We start from the raw sequence: 21,854 nt of genomic DNA on the forward strand, positions 1-21,854 counted from the left end.
AGGGATAGGCAGGCACAGAGAAGGGAAAACAACACAAAAAGCAGTGTTAAATCAGCAAGATGGCCCCCCTGGACATACACATGACCTCACACAGTGTGGAGGCAGCAGCAACCCCTCCTGGGGCTAGCTTTGTAAGCAGAGGCAAGGGAACCTGAGTGCCTTTGGAGGGTCACTTAAATAAAAATAAATAGTTTGCTGAGTTCTTTTTGCTTCTCAGATCCTCAGAAAAGCTTAGCTAGGGACACCTGGATTCAAAGCAATGCCTTTGAGCCCATGCTGCTTTTGTGGGTGGCCATGATGGAACCACCTCCTGGAGAAGGAGGTTTCGGTTTATCTGCTGAGGTTCTAAGCACTGCTGGTATGGACAGGCAGCTCTGTAGCGGCTCTGGAGGGAGATGCCAGCGTTGAGGCAGGGTGTGGACACATGGCCACACTGTCATAGCACATGTAGCATTGCTCAGAGCATCCAAGATGGTCCCAGGTTTCTCCACTGCTCTCCTGGCCCCTCAGGCTACTGATGACAAAGAGAGCCCCTTTTCCCCCACAATTCATCTTCTCTCGATCCCGTAGTGAAGTCATAATGCTAAATTTGGGAGGGTCCTGTCCACGCACAGATCGCCACCAGGTTTGCGATGTTATCAACACAGGGAGGATTTCCCCGAAGAACGAGCCCAGGAGAGGCTGGGAAGGTGCAGACTCAGGATATCAACCTTAAAAAAATAATAGTAAGGGAAGGACTAAAAATAGTGACAATGTTGTATCCAAGAGAGGTGTGTGGGGTCAGAATTAGGCAAAGGGACAGGGATGCAGATTTGGGTAGGCCACAAGGTTCACTACCTCCTGCCCTAGGAAACATTGCTTCAAAGGGTGGGAAAGAAGAGACAGCCTATCTAGTGAGACTTCTAGAGCCAACTCTGGTTTCCCTTGTTCTCCAACATCATTTTCCCTCCTTGTCCCATTTTTCTTCTTTTACAAGGTTTCTGAAGCCATATTTCTCCTAAAATGTAACCTGTCAATTTTCATTTGCAGATGGGAAAGTACTATGAATGGCTCAGCAGGTTGGGGTGTAGATAGTTGATTACAAAGAGAAACTAAATCTGATGGGTCATGCCTATAATCTTAGTACTGGGGAGAATTCAGGCAGAAGGACTCCTATATGTATTGAGATCAAGCAGCCTAAGTTACAGAGTGAGGCTGTGCTGGCTGGTCTTAATGTCAACTTGACACAAGCTAGAGTTATCTGGAAAGACAGAAATGAAATTGAGACAATGCCCCATAAGATCCAGCTATAAGGCAATTTCTTAATTAGTGATTGATGGGGGAGGGCCCAGCCCACTTTGGGTGGTGCCATTCCTGGGCTGGTGGTCCTGGGTGCTGTAAGAAAGCAGGCTGAGCAAGCCATGGGGAACAAGCCAGTTAGAAGCACCCCTTCATGGCCTCTACATCAGCTCCTGCCTCCAGGTTCCTGTCCACTTTAAGTTCCTGTCCTAAATTCCTTCAGTGATGGAAGTGTAAGCTAAATTAACCCTTTCCTCCCAAGTTGCTTTGGTCATTGTCTTTCATAGCAATCTAAACTAAGACAGAGATCCTATCTCAAAAAAAAACCCAGAAATGCACATAGAGAAGACAGAGAAACAAAATGGTTTTCAACCTGATTTTTCCATAAAGGAAATATGCACGGTCAAATTATAAAGTCCACACTATTACTTATTAGGCACAAACACTGGTTGGCACATTTCTAATACAAATGGATCAAGTGATGATCTAAAGGCAGAAGAGAAAGTGGGGAGATCAAAACAATTCTCCACTGAGTTGCAAGGGTAGAGGTTCTCCATGGAACATTAAGCCTTAGGACCCTTTTGATAATTAGTCTCCCTCATACTCCTACTGTTCCAGAACTGAAGTCTCACTCCCACAGTGTATCAGGGACCACCCTCAAAGGTACCAGGGTCCCACTTACGTGTCTTGTACTACGATGTACTGATGGGGGATGAGTCCGTCTATACCATTGTGCCGGCCTTCCCACCAATCATCAGAAGCACGCTGATAAAGCAGTAGAGATGCTCCCTTCTTGAAAGACAGTTCTCGGGCTGTGCGGCCTACGTAGTCAAACTTGGCAATGGCCTCAATGGGCTCACATTCTGGGAAGGGCAGAAAAGAACGGAACCTATGTTTCTGGGATCTACAGACCCAGGAAACAGGATGAAAAGCCTACTAGCAGTGGTGGGAGGATAACTCAGTATAAAAAACAAGCCACATAGGCTCTATAAACAGCTACAAGCCTGGCATTCCCTTTTCTGCTTGTGCTCTTGCCACCTTGTTCAACTCCTCTCCTTTGCCTGGAGTAACACACGGGGACACTGCTTTTCCTGACAACTTCTTTGTGATTCTATGGCTTTTTATGCTGACTCTGCCTATCATCCATCGTGCCATTCTGTATTTTTTATTTCTTTTAGGCAGTACTGTGAATTGAACTAAGGACTTCATATATGGGCATTCAAAGACACACACACTACCACTGAACTCTATACCCAGCCCATAACAATGTACGTTTAAGCATCATTTCTTTTCTGATTATATAGTAAATTCACCAGCTGTCTAACACTTGATATTTTAAGTAACTTACTTGTGTTATTCACCCCTCCAAGTGGAATGTAAAATATATAAAATGGTTTAAAACCAATATATGGAAAATGCATATGAAAATAACTTGAAAAGTTAATTTAAAAGGGGCTTGTAAGTACAATGCGTTTTTACTTCTCTGTGGACTTCTCTTTTCTTATCTGTAAAATGAAGATGAGAGGAATAGTGCCCTTTTTGTGAAGTTGTTATGAGGGTCAGTTACAACTGTGGGAAACTTAGACTAGTTCCCAGCACTGTAACACATGTGCATTTACTCACTGCTGTCATCATTTATCTGTTCTAAGCTGTAGTAGAGACGGGATACTAAGTAGAAGGCTCTCCGAGACAAAGAACAATTCTGTTGTTAATAACACATCAGCGAAGAAGGCTAAGTAAAAACCAAGGCCATGCCCACAACACCCTAGGTGGCAAGTCTGCTCCTAAATGGGCTTGCTGAAGATCCCACTGCAGAACCTCTTTTCTAGTTCAGACTCAGTTCTCTACAGCCTCAGGCATATTACCTGATTCTATGACTTGTTTTCTCAGTGGCCCCATCAATCTTACTGGAGACAGAACCTCTAACAGTTATGAGAACAAGGCAGCTCTAACCAATACTCCATTCTCTAGTTACACCTACTTCTCTCATAAAGATCATCCTGATCCTCCTCATATCGGGATCCAAACAAGAAGTCTTAACCCCAGGCCCTTCAAAAGCTGGCTCCAGATTGCAGGATTTCTAGTAAGGAAGGGGGCAGGCAAAGCTTCCTAACTATGCTTTTTTATCTTCTGCCCATAAAATTCTGAGGTCCCCTGTCAATTGCTGAGATTTCCAGTGACCAAGTGATCCAGAAATGGAGGTGTGGAGCTGTTGGAAGCAGGGAAAATGTGCTGGCTGGACAGACTCTAATAAATCACAAGCACTCTTGAGGGGTTCCAGGATGACAGCTGAGCATTCCACCCCTGGATGCACACTCCCAGGCTGTTCAGCACACACAAATCTGTACTTTGGAAGGGGTCAAATTTTCCAGTTGGCATGCATGCAAGCGTGTAGTTTCTGTGTCCTCATTCCCACTCCCCTCACTTGGCTTCTGTCGAGTTCTTGGCACCCAGCATCTCTATTCCCAAGGCTTGATGTTTTTCAAATGAGCTTCACTTTGGTTTCCAGTAACCTGGCAGCATTAGGGGCTGATATCCACTGGATTCAGGCTACATAGGAAGCTAAGAGTTGGGGCAAGGAAGCTGAAGGTCTATAAAAGGTGTGTTATTCACTTCTGGTGTAATCTCTTACTTGAGAATGTCTCTCCAAGGTTAGGAGAGACAAGAAACTCCTTTCTTCTCCTAGTGCCTGCTGGACAGCAGAGTTCAGCAAACACATAATATACACTATCATTTCTGCTTTACTGATCAAAAGCCCCATACTATACCGTCATCACTTGTGTGGTGTTCTGTTGTTACATCCTGGGTGGAGTCTTCAGCAGAGGTAGTCTCTCCGTGAGTGCTGTCACTGAAACAGAAGGGAAATAACTGGGACATCAGGATTTGCTCCTGAAAGTTTCTTCTTCCCCTTGACAGAGCTTCCTTGGATCAGAGAGACATCAAATCAATTGCCTGCTATACATGAAGTACACAGGCATCAACTGCTAAGAATAAAAGATATCTGGTGGTTCTCTAGTCTAGTTTCTGCTTCCCAAACCACCTGTCACTACTTGGGACTTAGACTGCCTTGAGAGAAAGGGAAGGCCTTTGAAATTACAAATAAACTCTTTAGGAAGTTCTCTTCATGAATTCATTCCTGGTTCTTAAGAAGAGAGCATGGCAGGAGAGAAGCCCTGTTTTTGTATCAGGGACAACTGGACCTGAAATCCAGGCCTGATGTTTGATACTACATTTTGTTGTTGTTACTTTTTAAATAGATACAGAGGAGTGTGAGGAGTCAACGGTGTGATTTAGTGAAGGCTTTGGCAGGAGAGGTGCTTAGTAAGTGTGACCTCCTTTCCTTCTTGCCCCTAGGTAGTACTGTGATTTATTAGTTTATGCACTGATAAAAAAGTAGGAAGTGAGTAGAGGCTGAGTAGAAAGCAAAAGCAAAGGTAAAAGATTGGCTGCAGATTACATTTTACTGGAGGCCAGGGGATGAACACTCAGCCAAGTTCTTGAAAATTGTCTTCTCTTAAAGTCATCTAAGGTAGAGAACTGAGAATGGCTAGAAGTTATTAAAGAAGTATTTAGAAGATGAATGTTCTTGAAGAGCAGAAACAAACAAACAAACAAACAAACAAACAAACAAAATCCTCTGACCCTGTCTGAAATTTTCTCCTCTGGCAGTAAGTATCAACAAGCAAACCCTTCCAGGCAGGCCTATAAACATCACCCTCCTCTGCCTCCTGCCATGGAGCCTGCCTCTCCCTGCCCAGTTCACAAGCCCTTCCCTTTTAGAAAGCCCCTTAAAGACAAGGCAACAAGCCAGTACTAAGGAGGGTTCTTAAGCTCCAGAGAACACTCTGGTAGAACATCAATAGGGATTCATTCTTGTAAAAAATAAAAAAATAAAAAGGTGGGTATAATTCCTTACTGTTTTCTGGGCCTAACGACCATCCCATGAGTTTGTTAGCATTCTGGAAAGGCATTCGGTGCATAGGACAAAGGTAAACCTTTCCCCAGGGTGAAGTTCACTCCTGTATATTTACTAAGGTATCAAAACATCAGTTCTCAAGTTGCAAGGAAGCCCTGGAGGGCTTGATAAAATGATGTATAATCTATCACACTCTGGGCTTTTCTGAGTAACAAGATATGCCTGAAGTTGGAGAACCTGAATTTCATTCTAGTCCCACAGGATCTGGTACTGTTGGTCTGGACTCCACTTTCAAATCTGCACCATGGTAAAGAAATAATACTATTTTGAGGTTCCATGTAGTCCAAAAATCCTATGCTTCTCCCCTCCTACACCACTGACTCTGATGACATGCCCAACCCTATCAACATCTGAGATCCAATGTCCCAGCAGTAGTCCTAGGCAACCAGAATCTGGTTTGGGGACTGGTAGGTGGTCTGAAATGTTCTTTCCCACATCTGTGGAGAGGCTAAGCAGGCTGGTGCCCCACCCTGATGGTTCTGGTCTCTTGGACACTCTCCTGGATTAGTGGGCTTTTCACTGCCTTAGCTCACTGTGATAGCATCTCTCTTTCTTCCTAAAGAAGGGAAGCCAGGAGCTAGGCCAATGACTATTGCTCCTTGGTGTCCCTGGTGCAAGGCCAGGGGCAGTGGCACGAATGTTCCCTGATTACCTGTACAGCGTTTCCTAAGGCCACTAATAAACATCATATACATAACATATGGGGTAAGGGCTGAGGAAAATATCTGGGAGAAAACTAGAAGAATTTCCATGTGTGTGCTCTAGTGAATCATAGTCCTGTTCTCTGCTTCCTGGGTAGAGACTGGGATCAGGAAGCTGGGAGTACTACAACCCTTTTATTGGTCCAGAACCTACAGTGATTTGATATTTAAGAAGTGAAGGCCAACTTTACAGGTAAAAGCAAGAACTGAAGGTGTCATTCCATAGCTTTTTACCTACTCATGTACAGGGGAGTAATGCACAGGAAAATATATCCTTGGAGCTCACTAACTGATCAACAGACCCCAACACCATGAGCCACCTGTCAATGTCAGAAAGCTTTGTCTCTCAGCCAACCACCTACAGTACCCATGCTCAGATGAAGATATACGATCTGAAGTCCAGGAAAGAGTAGATCCAAGGATGCTACTGTCATAGGAAGTTCACAGAGGCACAAATGTTATTTTCTTCATTCCTTGGGCACTGGTGCTGCTAGGATCATGGAGAATCATGGACCAATTGGATGTTAATTTAATTAAATTAATTAAATTAAAGTAAACACGTACTTTGTCCTTTCCTCCTGTGGTTAATGGCAATGGGGCTGGAAGGATTGGTTCTAGGTGTTAATTTCAGCTGGTTTGTGCCTTCAGCTTCTACTGAAAATCATTTAGAGAAGAAGGGAGGAGGTATGGGACACCAGGGGTTAGGAGAGACAGCTGCCTTTGTATTTATTTAAGAATGGTACTGTGAAGTTGTATCACGCTACCTGTGTGGGGTGCTGGATGGAGCCTTATCCTAGAACAACATGTGATCAGGGTTGAAACCCCAACCACTAGGGTGGACTGATATATTGCACTGGCCTTTCTGGATTGTAAGAAGTTTATCTAAAAAAGGAAAATGATTTTTTGGAAATGACTCATTCATCTAAAGAAGTGGCCTAACACAAACATACTTAGAAGTTCCTTTTAGAATTCTGTATTCAGGACAGGTCATGAAAACCTTGTCTACATAATCTCATACTCTTCCAGAGGGTGGAACTCTTCATAAATTACCCCAAACAAGTTTACACCTTTTTCTCTTCACAAATTTCAGAAATCATTCTAACATGTTACCTTACAAACTCAGTCAGGATATTATGCCTCATAGGCAGACTCTTCCTCCTAAGAGGAGGATTCCCTGGGACCCAGCTCTGTTTTCCTCACAATACATAGCTTAAGCGCTGTTTCCTAATGAACAGCAGGTCTAAACATCACTTTGTAAACTCTCCTTTCTTTGCGAACCACTATTAATGTTGTCGTTATCTTTCAAGATGGTTCCTAGTCGTACAACACTCATAAAAAAGGGGTTGGGGGAGGTTGAAGTAACACTTAATCTGTAGGTGGGCCCAAGATGGGAGAATGGCTAGACCCTGGCAACCTACAGAACCTTTAAGTGGAGGTGGGAGAATCTGGCTGTTTTCCTTTGGTTTTGCTTGACCATCTGGTTCCTATACCAGTGATTATCAGGTGCTCTCTTCCTTCCTCCCCTCACTGGTCCCCTACCAGTAATCTTCCATGCTTCCTCCTCTGCTGTAGATGGGGCCCTCCAGCTCCCTGGGGTTTGGGAAGATGTTCTCATGTTGGATGATGATGGTTTTGATCAGTTCATTCACGTGGGCTTGACAGGACACCTGGTCATGGCCCTCTGGCACTGACATCAGTGAGGGCCCGAAGCAGATGGCAAGGTTGTAGGGGTCCATCATGTTCTCTTCACTGAACTGTGATAAGCTGAAGGAGAAGGGAAAGAGGGGAAATTGGAAAGCTTTCATATAAATGCCCAGAAAACACAAACACAAGAAGCATTGCCAGAAGGAAAGTCATAAGTCCACAAACTGCCACCTGCCTTTGTGGGCATTAGAGGCTTTCTGGAAGGTCTTCTGGGAAGAAGAGCATGACTATTGATGGTTATTCAGGAGTCAAGAAAAGGAAAAATGCAAGACCTGCTTGCAGGGCTGACCCTTTTCTCTACTGCCTCATTTGAATCCTCATAAATCTCATTGTCACTCTTACCTTTGACCTTATACATCAGAGCCATCCTGCTTTGAGAACATACCATACAACACTATGCATAACTGGATATGGCTTTCACAGACCGATTCACTAAACTATCAGAGCAGATAGGGACCTTGGCTTGCTCTGGAAACAGTCACAGGACACAGGAACTGTGCATTGTGTGCTTTCACGCATGCATACAAAAGAATCAAATTACTGGGCACTTTCTGGTCCAGATTCTATACTTATTAGAAAATAGTTAGCTGATCAACTTTTCACTCCACCAGGACAGTGAATTCTTTCTAGAATAGCTAATTTAACATTTTCATTATATCCCTTGTTTTATTACATCTAGGAATTAATCATTTATTTTGTTAATATTCTGTTTGGGGTTCCCTTAAACATAGACTAATTTTATTATTATTTATTGGATACCACTGCTGTTCTTCTGGATTAGGCCAAGTTTATTTCTAGTGTGCCCCATATCCAGATTTACGTTGCAAAGCTGGTTTCCTCTAACAAATAGCTTTCTCCTCTGCTGGTGAATCTGACATGTACTCTGTGATACTTCTATAATCATTGCAGGACATTAGAGATGGCATGGCAGCTGTGAACAATTGTCATGGGCACTAGCACTGAGAAGCACTTACTCTACAGTACCAAAACTAAATGCAGGAAAGGCCAGTGTAGAAGGGTATCATCTTATAGGTTAGATGCTAATCCATTCATCTGTTGACAGACTTACTGTGAGGCTAGCTCTGTATCTTGGCCACTGTGAATAGTGCAACAGAAAAGATATAGGAAGTCTTGATGAGACTTGATAGGTTGGGGTCAGATGGTAGGAGAGGAGGTCTCCCCCTTTCTGAAGACTAGGTGAGGAGGATAGGGGGAAGAAGGAGGAAGGGTTGGGCCGGGAAGAGATGAGGGAGGGGGCTACAATCGCCATATAAAGTGAATAAATTATAAAAAAAAGCCCAAACCAAAACAAAGCTGCAACAGCCCCTGCTCCCACTGTTAGGTATCCCACAAGCACACTAAGCTACACAATTGCTTGTTTCTTGATGATTGCTTTTTCAATATACTTTTCTTCTCTCTCTCTCTCTCTCTCTCTCTCTCTGTGTCTGTGTGTGTCTGTGTGTAGGATGTGACAATGGAAAAGGGACGAGGAAAGAAGAGAAGGCCTAATGGGAAGGGAAGAAACAAAAGGAAAGGTAGTGGAATATATGTAACATGAGCAGAACTAGGGACTTTTGGAAGTGGAAGAGGACTGGCAAGAAGAGGTGAGGACAATAGGGACAAAGAAGAACAAAGTAAAATGATGTATATGTATGAAAAGATCATAATGAAACCCATCACTCTGTATTCTTAATAAAAAAATAAATAAAAGTATATAATTTTGTGGCATTTAGCATATTCTCAATGTTATGTAACCATTACCTCTAATTTGCACATTTTCATCATCCCTGAAAGAGATCTGGCATTCACTAAATGGTTATTTTCCAACCTTCCTCTCAGTCCTTGACTACTAGAAATCTACTTTATATTTCTATGGATTTTCCTGTTCTGAGAATTTCATAGAAATGAAATTTTATAATGTTGAGTTTGTGTGTACTCAAAACAATGTTCTCAAGGTTCACCTAGATGGTAGTATGTACCAATACTTCATTCTTTTTTATGGCTAAATAATATATTGTATGGATAAGGTATGTTTTGTGAGTTTAGAGATAGAACTTCCCCAAGGTGAGCATTCAAATGACACCCATAGCTCTAGCACAACATCTTCATCACAATATGAGCCCTTGGATTAAAGTCAATAGCTAAGCTGCACCTGGATACTATTAGTTTGGTTCCCTATGTGTACAATCCAAAAACAAACTTCAGCTAGGATTAAAGTGTGCATTCCCAAAGTGTGGGTCCTGGTGAAGTCTCCATGAAGAAGCAGCTGCCAACTCCTGCTGCAACTGTTGGCAGCTACATACTTACCAGCTGTCATCTTCCCATGGAGACACTTTATTTTTTCAATATAATACCTTGTTGATCAGTAAAATAATATTTCAAAATTACATAAGCACACACATATGCAGACACAAATTAATAATTGGAATTAGTACCATTTTCATGCTTTTTTTCCAATATTAGCACTGTCTCTTTTACTGCAGCATGCTTACTGTATTGTTTCTCTCCCCTGCAAGTCCAGGGGAAGATAACACTTAATCTATGTCTTCTCTGTCTTTACCAGCTGCTCCATTTGGCTGCCCGTATCCTGCTCCTAGTTCATGGAGGGCAAACAAGGCTTGCCATACTCAGGTTTGGGTATGGTGATGTGAACAAGCAGTGACTTGTGGCCCCGAGGAGACTGACTAACCGTAGAGTGGTGAGCAGTGTTTCCACTGCTAGGCATGAGCACACTGATGAGTTATGAGGAGTTCATCTCAAGGGCACATGGGATGCTGAGTTAGGACTCAGACACAGCTTGGAAAGGATGCAGATTTTAGGGCCATTTTCTGTAGTTCTGCAGTGGGACAGGTAATGATACGGGCTTTCCAATAAGATCTTAGTCCAGGACACTAATCCAGATGCCAATAAGGCCAGGCAAGTATGAAAGCGTAAACATGATGAGGCTTGTAAAATGGACTCCAAAGTCATACTCATTTTAAACAAAGACTGTGTATGAAGACATCAGAGTTACAAAGTATGTGCTAAACCTAAAACATTCTGGCCCATTGGTTTATCATTTGTTTCCCTGTTTTGATGGAGTCAGGAATCCACATTAACTATTTCTTGGCAATATGGAAAACTAGAACCACCACGATGATAGATGACAATATCGATAATGCTGGGAACCATGGTAAGCTATGCCTGTCTCACCCAGTAGCCAGCCCGAGTGCCATAGGAAATTGATGCTACATAAGAATGTATGTCTAGTTATATCCGATCTAACAACTTTTCAAAAGCCAGCAACCTAAAATTTTAAAAGTAGGATCTCCAGACAGTTAAATACTGTTTCAATGTTTTCAAGACACAATGAATTCAAAGGAAATATATCAGAGTGGCTCTCGGGCCTTCAGGTTACAATCCTTGTTCTAGATTGTTGAGTAAAATGGAGACAGAATTGCCTAAAAGGTGCATGTTCCTGCTTACTGCCTTTATGACAACATGGGGACTCCTGTCTGTCCCAGGAAAGCATGCATTCCTTAAATAAGAAATGTCCCATGTAGCCCATAGCCCCTCTGGTCCTGAGACATTTTTTCAGCCACAGTCACGGTAGGTGACTATCACACTGTTATCTCCACCTTAGGATTTTCTCAGATCAGGTTCCCATGGTCAGCTGCTGAAAAATTTCCTCTTGGACTCACAACAGATGTGTGGAACTACCCTGTCTACATCAGCACTTCTCTTAATTTCTTTCTCAATTCCTTGATTCCCCTAACTCCATAAATTTATCTCTTCGCTTATATTCATGTAAAGAGTTTAGGATTTCTCTTACATCACCCAGCCTATAAGCAGGTCCTGTCAGTGTTGTGTTCAAAGTATATCCTAACCCTGACCCTTTCTGTTACTTTCTGGTCTACCAACACCTCAGCTAGACCGTGTCACAATCTTGGAATAGGTCTTTCTTCTCCTTCTGACCTTCAGTAACTTCTCCAAAAAGTAACTGGCAATTTTGAAAATAAATACCTAAAAGTCAGATCATAACATTTTTCTCTTTAAAGGCTTTAAGTTATTTCCCAAATTTAAACCTACTATTATTGTGACTCTCAAGTTTTCGATGTCCTTAGAGGCCACTTTCTCACCCCTCAGGCTACTGCTTTACCTTGTCTTTTCAGAGATGCCTTTGTGGCAAGCACATCTCTAAATGAGCTCTTCTTCTTTATCTTTTGTTGTTATGACCCCTGAACTTTGTCCCTCTTTATTCTTCTTTACTTCTGAGGGTACATTCTACCCAGTGTATCGACTATTACCTGTCTCTTCCTTTGGACCATAAGCTAATGGTAAAAGGCTTTTCTTTTTCCATTTGACAGTGTATTTTTAATAGCCTCGCACTAGAGTTGGTGTATGGTAGACGTTCAGTAAGTGTCTGTTAGGATGGACAATTAGAAAAAGTTCCATGTGAAAGTTCTGTGCAGTAAAAGCCAAGTTTTTCACTGTGAAGGTTACTCACTGATTGAGGAAGGCAAAGAGGTATCTCATGATAATCAGAGTGGGTTTGGGCAAGAGCAGAAGGACTTTCCGGATATGCACAGCTCTCTCTTGCAGGTTGTCCATTGCTGAAAGAAGAAAGGCATGTTACCCTCCAGCATGACTGCAACCCCAGAGAGGAACAGTCAGAAGCTTCTTCCCACCAACATTGTAACTCAGAGAGAGAGAGCAGAGCCAGACCTTACACAGCCCTGGGACAGTGACAGGAGTTTCATCCCAGATCCTCTGCAGAATCAGGCTGTTTCAAGAAAGCACAAGCTGGGACCCACAACCTGATTGATACAGAACTCTAGGTTATGTCCCGTGAGCAGAGAAGGAGTTGGATATGTTTCCTCTCTAAACAGTGACAGACATTAACATAGACCTTAAACCTGTCATGGCTGCTGAAAGCTCAGTCTTGAAGGGCCCCACATATAAGAAGAGTCAGAGGCTGTGTAAGTCCTTTGTTGACGCCTTATCTATTCCTTTTTTTGATAAGTCTGGCTTCCCTCTTTCTTATCTCAAGTAGACATAAGCAGAGCCTGATTAGAGGGACAAGATAGCAGGACCCCGGAGAAGTAGATTTTAATCTGTGAAGAACACTAGGACTCCTGACTTTTGTGCTATAGTCAGGTGAGTTACAGATTTGGCCATATGCCTGTGACCTCTGTCATGAACAGCCTCTGACTTCCACAGTGTGCCAATATGAACATGGTCTGACTGTCTTTGTGTGGATAAGAAATAAATAGCAAATAATGGATTATGAGCAAGAATAAGAAAGAACTGGGTAGCTGAGGAATCTGGTGTGTCTTGGCAACTCTAGCCCAATGTAAGAGACTTCACTTTGGTCCAGTCTTGGAAAAAGACATGAGATATGACCTAAGTAATGTGTGTATGTAACTGTCTACACAACTCCTTTCCATTAGACTCTCACAAACACATGGGCAACAAAGAGAACTAGCATCCTAGATGCCCCAGGTTTTTCTCAGAACAACAAAAAGAGGAACAAGTAAATATTCACTCCAAATGCTGAGCCAAACTGAAATCTCAGGAGGCATGAAGGCCATTTCAACCTAGGAAAAGACCTTTTCTGCATTTATTCCCTTTACCTTCTGGGGCCATCATTCAGATAGGGTCTATGTACTGGCTATATTTATGTCAACTTGATACCAGCTGGAGGCATTTGGGAAGAGGAAATCTCAATTGAGAAAATGTCCCTACCAGATTAACCTGTGAGTAAACTTGTGGTATGTGTTCTTGATGGATGTGGGAGGGTCCAGCTCACTGTGGGTGGCTGGTGGTCGCAGGAGCTATAAGAAGCAGGCTGAGCAAACCACGGTGATCAAGTCAGTAAGCAGCACCCTTTCATGGCCTCTGCATCAGTTTCCGCCTCCAGGTTCTAACCCTATTTGAGTTTTTGCTCAGACTTCTTTTAGTGATGGAAGTCCAAGATGAAATAAGCCCTTTCCTCCTCAAGTTGCTTTTGATCATGGTGTTTTAACATAGCAATAAAAACCTTAAGTAAGATAATCTCCTTCCTGAATGACTTGGTATTAATTTAAATTTCCATGGATTGCTTTCCATGGAATCGAGTAGTAGGATGCTTCGGTATCATGAAATAAACTAAATGTCTAGGAATAGTTTTTCAAGCCTAACAGAGAATTCTAATGAAAACAGTGATCATTCTCTGAGCAAATATTAAATTGTACTTTTAAACACATGGAGGGGCTTTTCCTGTTTGCAGACACATGTGAATATATGTAGTAGGTAAGCTATGGAACATATAAAAAAACAAGCAGGGAGCTCGGTCAGTGTTTACAGGTAATACTAATGGCTCAGATAATGCACATAAGCTTTAAGTATCTGATAAGACTGGATCTTATGCACAAATATAAAAGCATTTTATTAAAAAAGATAAAACCCAGAGATACTAATGAATTAGTGACTGAGACAGATTAGAAAGAAAAAAACCAGGAGTCTTGACTTAAATCCTATACTATTTACTGTTAAATCATTTTTTCTCTCCCCATACTAAAAATAAACAGTGGAGATAAAGAGGCAAAGCTCACTAGCAGAATTAAGTAGAAAAAGAAAAACTTATTGAAAAGCTTACGAGGAAACAAATCGATGAAAATTTCCAAATTATCTTGCTGCCATTCATGGGATATGATACTTACTGACACAGGCAATCAAGTCATGGAAGATGTCCTTGGGAAAGAGTGGGTGTTCCAGGCCCCGGAAGTAAAGCTTGAGGACACCAGCTATGGAGTCCATGTCATGGTCATTCTGGTCCCCAGCTAGGGGGTCCTCTCCTAAGAATAGGTAGCCCCCATGCCAAAAGGAAAGAAAGCAAGTTAGGCAAATCACATAGGATAAGGCAGATATGGTGGGGTGACCCAGCATGATGGCCATGATGTGGCAGACTGTTCAGGCTAATGAACATACCCTGTGGATGGTGGGGTGGAAACCAGACACTGTTTCTCTCACAAGAATCATGAAACTGAGAGAAGACTGAGCTCCTCGTGGAGGGAAAACAAGGCCAGGAGGCCAGTTTCTCTGACTACCATAGCAGAGGACACCTACTGACAGAACAGTCATCCCAGAATCCCAACAAAAAATTTCATATCAAATGTAATTAAATTTAATGATAACACCAACCTTAAATTGAAACTATATATATCCATTACAATGACAGAAATTGCCAAAGCTTGCCCATTACCTTAATAGACCACAAGATGATAAATGGGATACAATGAACAGGCACATCAGCCTTGATATTAATTGCCACCAAGGATTCTGAATAAGGCTATAAACTGCCTGGATATATAGTAACTACTTGGGTTTTGTCAGATCACCATAGGAATGAGGCAGGATGGGTGGGGCTAAGAAAGAAGGAAGCTGGAACATGCTCCAGCATCTCTCTGTGTATCTATTGAAAATACAGAGAAAACAGGCAATTTCTTGGGGAACTCTTGGGGAAAAGGTGGAGTCAACTCTCCAGGGCTGGCAAACATTTGGTTTTATCTTATGGCTGTTTATTCCCACCTTACCTCTCTCAAAGGCATTTTTTATGTCATTCACTTCTACTTGTGATCCAGACACTCGGAAAATTCCCTCATGTTGTAGGCCTAGGAACACACAAAATAAAGTGGTCAAAGTGAAAAAACCAAGTCCACAATCATAGGCCAAGATTAGTAGAATACCCATCTCCATTGGTACCATGTCTTTTGTCTCTTCTTTTTTAGGACCAAGGAGAAAAACAGGAGGAAAGTGATGCTGGAAAAATCTCTGGAAGGACTTATTAGGCATTAATGTAAGGAAAGCATCTGGCCAAAGACAAGGGAAGGAATGTTCTGATTCCAAGGGAGATTACCAGGCTGTTGCTCTCCTGCCTTTAGTTTTATGTTCCTACCTGTAGAGTGGGGATGTCACATGTTGGTGCTTTCTTATTGACCATGGTCAAAAATGGAGGTGAGTACTGGCAGGCAAAATATGAGGCAGGTACCATTAGAGAGGTTAGCAGAGAAAGACTGGTGTTATTATGATTTCTTTAGCATTTTAAAATTATCCCCACTGTTCTAGGAAAAATGCTTTCTGAACTGATGAAAAACAGAGGACATAAAAACAAAAATGACCAATCAATAGCCAACATTGTCAGTCTTTGTCCTAGGCACTATTCCCTGATGCTGCCCTTTTCTAAAGAAAACTTGTAAATACTGCATTATGAGATATTAAAAAAACCCTATCTTTTCATGATTTTGCTGGAGTAGAAAGAGTCATGAAAAATAATGCTTATATAAAGACTGCTACTAATGCTTTCATATAAAGTGTTTGTCCTCATATAACTGTACAAGATCAGGGTTAGCAGTTATCCCATCTTCTAGATGAGGGGACTGGTGAATTATGACAAGAAGAACCAGGACCAGAGCGCAAAAGCAGTGGGTGTAATCACAGACTTAGTTTTCTGTGTCAGACATGGGGCCTATTGGTTTGCAAGTGCAGAGGTTGGGAGGGAGCCATCTTGGCCTGTTTGTACTTAAGAGTATTTTCAGAGAGCACCACACATGCAACGGTAAACCAGTAAGAGAAATCAGGAAACACATCACTACTGATTGGCCCAATGAGCAGGCTTAATTGATATCTCTAGTTTCATCAGGTCTTTTCAGCCTTTTTCCAAGCCTAGGTCTCCTTTGTCAATACTTCTTTTGTGATCCTCCAAAAACGTTAATATAAATCTCAGATTGATTCTAGGAACAACAAACAACATAGAATAATGCTGTTTCAGAATTCCTCTTGAAGTGAGGGGCAATATATTTGATTAGTTAGATTTCTGGAGGAATATACCACACAGGCCAAAACTGAAACTGGAATCTGACTGAAAGTAAGTGAAGGAATGTGAACTTCCTGGCTTGTAGTAAGAGGTAAGTTGTTTGTTCCTTTAAGGTAACCTCTAAAATATCCCTTACAGAATAACAAGCAACATTAAAATGCCATCAATGCCAATGCGGTGGTACTATGTTAGTTACCAAATGGGGTATGAGAGCCAGAAATTGTTGTTTAAATACAGAATATATCATAAATAGCAAGGCTCTGACAGAAACAGAAACATACCCAAGAACTTATCAGAAACACAGGGTATAAAGAAATGTCATCTCAAACCAGGCTACTTGGTGTATTTTAGCTGGGGTAGTACTACACAACTTCTTGAGAGAGTCACCTCAGTGCTTCTGGGTAGGTTTGATGGCTAAAGAAATGTAGCCTTGGCCTGTGGGACCGAGGGAAAAACAAATAATAGATGAGATTGTTGGAAATCAGACAACTGGCCTAAAATACTGAGCTCTATTTCAGTCTGGTTTCCAGTTCTCCTAGAGAATGGGATTCTCTAGATTAGGACCACTTATTGTTGTTATTATTATTATTGTCATCATCATTATTATTACTATTATTATGTGTATGAAGTTATATGTGCTGTGGCACATGTATGGAGGTCCGTGTCCTGAATATTGAACTCAAACCATCAGGCTTGCAAGGCAAGCACTTTTACCCACTGAGCCATCTCGCCGTCCCACCAGACAGACTCTTTAGAACACCTAATGTGATAATTTTGAAGGAGAAACAATAAGTTTTCTATAAAGAAGAAACCAGTTGGCATTTTGCTATAATGCATAACCAAAACAACATATCCACGGCCTTCAGTCTTTGTTTTTCTTAGCACACACTAACAAGAAAGCCTAAAACTCCCCTGGATTTGGGTAAACTATCTGGAAATGACATAAAACCTGCTAGACTGGTGTTAATAAGAGTTGCTCTCCTAAATAATTCATGAGCTGACAGTTACAACAACCACCTCACATTCCTTTCTTGAAAATAGTAGATTAAAAAAATAATCCCTTCATGGTTATTTTAGTGGTTCCTCAGATTCTTCCTCTTGTAAGTCCTCATGAATCTCCCTGACCCAGTACTATGAGAGTGTTAATTTCCTTATCTATATAATGGGCATTATAATATTTATCTTTCAGAGGATAGTTAGGATGTAAAAACCCCTAGCACTTGCTGTGCCATAGACTCCTTTGAGGCTACAAAGGTTATGAATCTACTAAATATACATATTCAAAAAAGAACTAAACATAGCTTTTTAGGGATTCCATGAATTCCTTTAATCTTTTCCTTGTGCAAACAGCAATTCAGCTACATAAATACTTCTTGACTACTACTCTGTGCTTAAAAAAAACAAAACAACAACAACAACAACAACAAAAAAAAAACAAACAAAAAACAATGGCCAGGAGTGATGGCTCAGACTTATAATTTTAGTACTCTGGAGGCTGGAGGCTCACTGCAAATTTGCAGCCAGTATGGTTCTTCTAGTGAGTTCCAGGCCAATTATGGCTACATAGTAAGACTTGACTTATCATACATCCATCTTCTACACCCCCAAATCAACAATGCATTTATTTGTTTAGTCCTAGAATACACACAATTGGTTAATACTTCTGTAATTAAAAAAATAATTCTTATATATAATATTTACTTATATCTCCTTTTGTCTTTTGAGTGTGTGTAGCATTGCATGTACATGTTAGTGAGGGTATATATGTGTATGCATGCATGCATGTGTGTAGGCCAGAGGTCAACATCAGGTATCATCCTCTATTGTTCTCTAACTTTGCTACTTTAGAAATAAGGTCCCTAACCCTGAATTTTAAGCTCTTTGCTTTTACTGGGTTGGCTGGCAATGAAGCTCAGTGATCTACCTGTCTTTGCTACCCACATGCAGTTAGGTCTGCATTATAGGCACATACTACCATTCCCAGCTTTTTATGTGGGTTTTGGGGATCTAACCTAAGTCATTAAACGTGCACAGCTGGTACTTTACCAGCCAAACTGTAAGTTTCAAGTCTTAAAATCAAGTATTGTTTTCTAAAGTTATTAGTGATTCATTCTCATCTGTGATGCAACTAGGCTTACTTGTTACTGTTTCCATTTCATTTGGGGTTTTATTCACATCTTACTATTTATTCATTTATCTTGTGCCTGGGAACGACTAACATCATTCTTAAGTCAAAATCAGTCAATATATTTACTCTTCATTGCCATTGTCCCATCACTTGCACCCATGGTGTACCCGTAATGACCGCCCAGTAAAATACCAGCGTCTAGAGTAATTGTCCCTGTATTTCTCTGTAGAAATAAGAAGATGCATATATATTCAATGTGTTTGTAAATCTTCATTTTTATGTGAAAACACCATACACACTGTTTTGTATTTTGTTTTTTTTTTTTTGACTTAACAATATATCCTTGAAATCTCTCTAGTTTAGTCTATGAAACTCTTGTTTCCTACCTTCACAGTGATATACTACTCCATTGTATGATGTACCGTGGGTTTTTATGCAATTGTAAATAATGCTGCAGCAAATAATCTTGTGAAGATTTTTTTTTAATGTTTGAGGCATACCTTTACAGTAATTCCTAGAAATACTGCCAAACTGAATAAGTGCATATATTATTTTTCTAGATATTGTCAAATTTGTTTTCAAGAGAGTTACCCTAGTCTACACCCTCACACAAATGTGCTACATTTTTGTTTCTTTATGAACTGTGTCTGTGCAGGTGTAGAGATAGGTATGTTCAAGCCACAATGCTGGAAATTTTCATGTCTCAGCTAACACCATAGCTGATGTGCTACCCAGCCTAGGGTATTATGATTACTGCTAGAGCTTTCTATTTCCTCCTTCTGGTTTTAATCTCCAGGCAGCACCCAGAGAACCTTCCAACATATGATTCCTGTTTATAATTCTCCAACAGCTCCCCCCCCCCCCTTACTCAGAATAAAATCCAAATACCTACAGTAGCCAACAGAGCCATAAGAGCACTGGCCTGTGGCTTCATTTCCTGTCAGCCTCCCCTTTACTCTTTCTGCTTCTGACTCTGTACTTTTCCTTATATATGGCAACAGTTTCTGCACTTTGTGTTCTCTCTCCACAAAATACTCTACTTTAGATGGACACATCGCTTACCCTCTTCCTCACAACTCCACCCAAATGTGAGCTTTTTTGTGATCTGAACAGTGCATTGCTTTCCTTTTCTTTATAATATACACCAGCACTGAAAATATTGCAAGTCAGCTTGTTTGCTGGCTGATTAAGTTTGTTCTTCAATGGAACAAAAGGTTCAGGAAGAACCTTTTTATTGGTCTATAATAAACAATCAATATAGGCTTTGTGTTAAATGAAAAAGTGAATGCATGGATGAATCCACTTCTTCACATTGTTTTTTGGAACCAATAATTATTCTACTGAGCTTCCTTAGCTCATGGATGGTCATTTTATGACCTTTTAAAGTATTTAAAAACTTTTTCTCATGCCAGTTTCTAGACATTTTAAAGGCCAGTACAGATATCTGTGATTTCCAAATATGCTCACCTTTGGAAAATAAAGTTGTTGGTCCACTGCTAAAGTCTGTCTAATGAGGCCATTAGCTGGTAAAGAATGGAGCTAAATCTCGTAGCTTTGCCAAGCAGAAGGTCAGTACAATTTGACTGATGTGTAGAAGTAGCCAGTCCCTAAAGACTCTCAGAGGATGGATATAACTTTATAACAGTTACTGAGCTCACGGGGACACTGTATCCAGTGAAACCAAAACAAAATCGGAATATTATATACACAATCAGTACAACATCAGAGACAGAACTTTTTCAAACCATTCTTGTATAGCCAATGGAACAACATAGTTAGGCTATGCCATGGAAGATATCTACATATACCAAGGCTAAAACTACTGGTTTCATTATTACCATCACATGGTCTATCTGCACTTCTTTGCAAAGCAACTGGGATTTAGAATTCTGAAGCTGAAAAAGAGCATGATAAGCAGCTAGGTCAAAACATAACCTACATATCTATTCCCATCATATAGGTATGGCCTTTCTGAAGGAGCAAACAGTTCATGAATAAGACTTTATTTCTTTTCTAAGAATGTTGGGATAGGAAGGCAATCTGTGTTCCTCTCTCTGGTGTTATGCACATACATGTGCACATGAGCTTGTGTGTAGTTATAGAGGCCAGAGTACAGTGTTGGTTGGTCTCTATTATAATACTCTCTACCTTTGAGATACTCCTTTGAGGTGGTATCTATCCCCTGAACCTGGGTCTTACAGGATTTTTTTTAGGGTTGGGGCAGCAGCCAGCAAACCCTAGAGTCTTTGCCCTACACAGCACTGGAGTTACAGATGTGCATAAGATCCTGCTCTCCTTGTTATTTAAGTTTTATAATCTGAACTAAGGTCCTTATGGTTGTGCAGCAAGTGCTCTTAACCACTGAACCATCTCTCTAGCTCCAACTACCTCTACTCTTGTTCTACACAAGATTTTTTGAAGTTCTAGCTTTTGTACAAATATGAGCAAAGCTGTATTCCTGCTTACCATGTCTGCTAATAAACCGGATGCAGCTTTCTACCACCAGAGGAATTGCCTGGCTGGAATCCTGAAAAACAAAAAACAAATATAGAAATCAAAACCAAAGGTAGAAGAAGTGAGTCTGGTCTCAAAAAGGAGATAAAACTGCTGCCTGATCACCCCCAGCCTGACTCTTCATTGATGCCGATGGGGTAAAGGAGGAGGAATGCTATGATCTGAAGGGACCAGAGTAGCTGAAGCTGTTTATTGGTGGTCTGAGCTTTGAAAATACAAATGACAGTTTAAGAGAACATTCTGAGAAATGAGGAATACTTACAGACTCTATAGTAATAAAAGATGCCCCAAACAAAACATTTCTGGGGCTTTATTTTTGTGAACTTACTCTTACGTTGAAGAAGTAGATGCAGCAATATGTGCTTGACCACACAAGGTTGACAGAGTGTGGCAGAACCAGAAAGAGTTGTTTCTAGAAAAGATTCTGTCAAGCCTGGTGCCCAATAACAGTGAAGAAAATATCTGTTGATGGTATTAAAGAAGATATAGAAGAATATAAATCGGGAGACTACTTTGAAAAGTATGGCAAGATTGAAACCTCAGAAGTTATATAGAGGATAAACAAGAGTGGAAAAAAGAGGGTTTGCTTTTGTAACTTGATGGTCATGGTACAGTTGGTAAAACTCTTCAGAAATACCACACAACTAATGGTCGTAAATGTGAAGTAAATTAGGCCTTTTTTTTAAACAAGAGATGCAGTCTGCTGGATCACAGAGAGGT

General features: G+C 41.0%; 1 protein-coding gene across 3 annotated transcripts in view; it reads right to left on the minus strand.

The window, feature by feature from the left end:
- Srgap2 (SLIT-ROBO Rho GTPase activating protein 2) overlaps window positions 1-21,854 on the minus strand; it is a 221,872-nt gene that overhangs the window by 10,065 nt on the left and 189,953 nt on the right. For all 3 annotated transcript variants that reach the window (XM_055602569.1, XM_055602563.1, XM_055602574.1), the window contains exons 14-20: window positions 21,087-21,147; window positions 15,213-15,290; window positions 14,340-14,474; window positions 12,146-12,251; window positions 7,495-7,719; window positions 4,047-4,126; window positions 1,961-2,141 (exon numbers count right to left, since the gene is read on the minus strand). In XM_055602569.1, coding sequence (XP_055458544.1) covers window positions 1,961-2,141; window positions 4,047-4,126; window positions 7,495-7,719; window positions 12,146-12,251; window positions 14,340-14,474; window positions 15,213-15,290; window positions 21,087-21,147 — 866 coding nt within the window. The remainder of the gene's footprint in view (window positions 1-1,960; window positions 2,142-4,046; window positions 4,127-7,494; window positions 7,720-12,145; window positions 12,252-14,339; window positions 14,475-15,212; window positions 15,291-21,086; window positions 21,148-21,854) is intronic.

This window comes from Psammomys obesus, unplaced genomic scaffold (genome assembly GCF_907164565.1).
Source record: "Psammomys obesus unplaced genomic scaffold, mPsaObe1.curated_primary_1811, whole genome shotgun sequence".
NCBI classification, from domain to species: domain Eukaryota; kingdom Metazoa; phylum Chordata; class Mammalia; order Rodentia; family Muridae; genus Psammomys; species Psammomys obesus.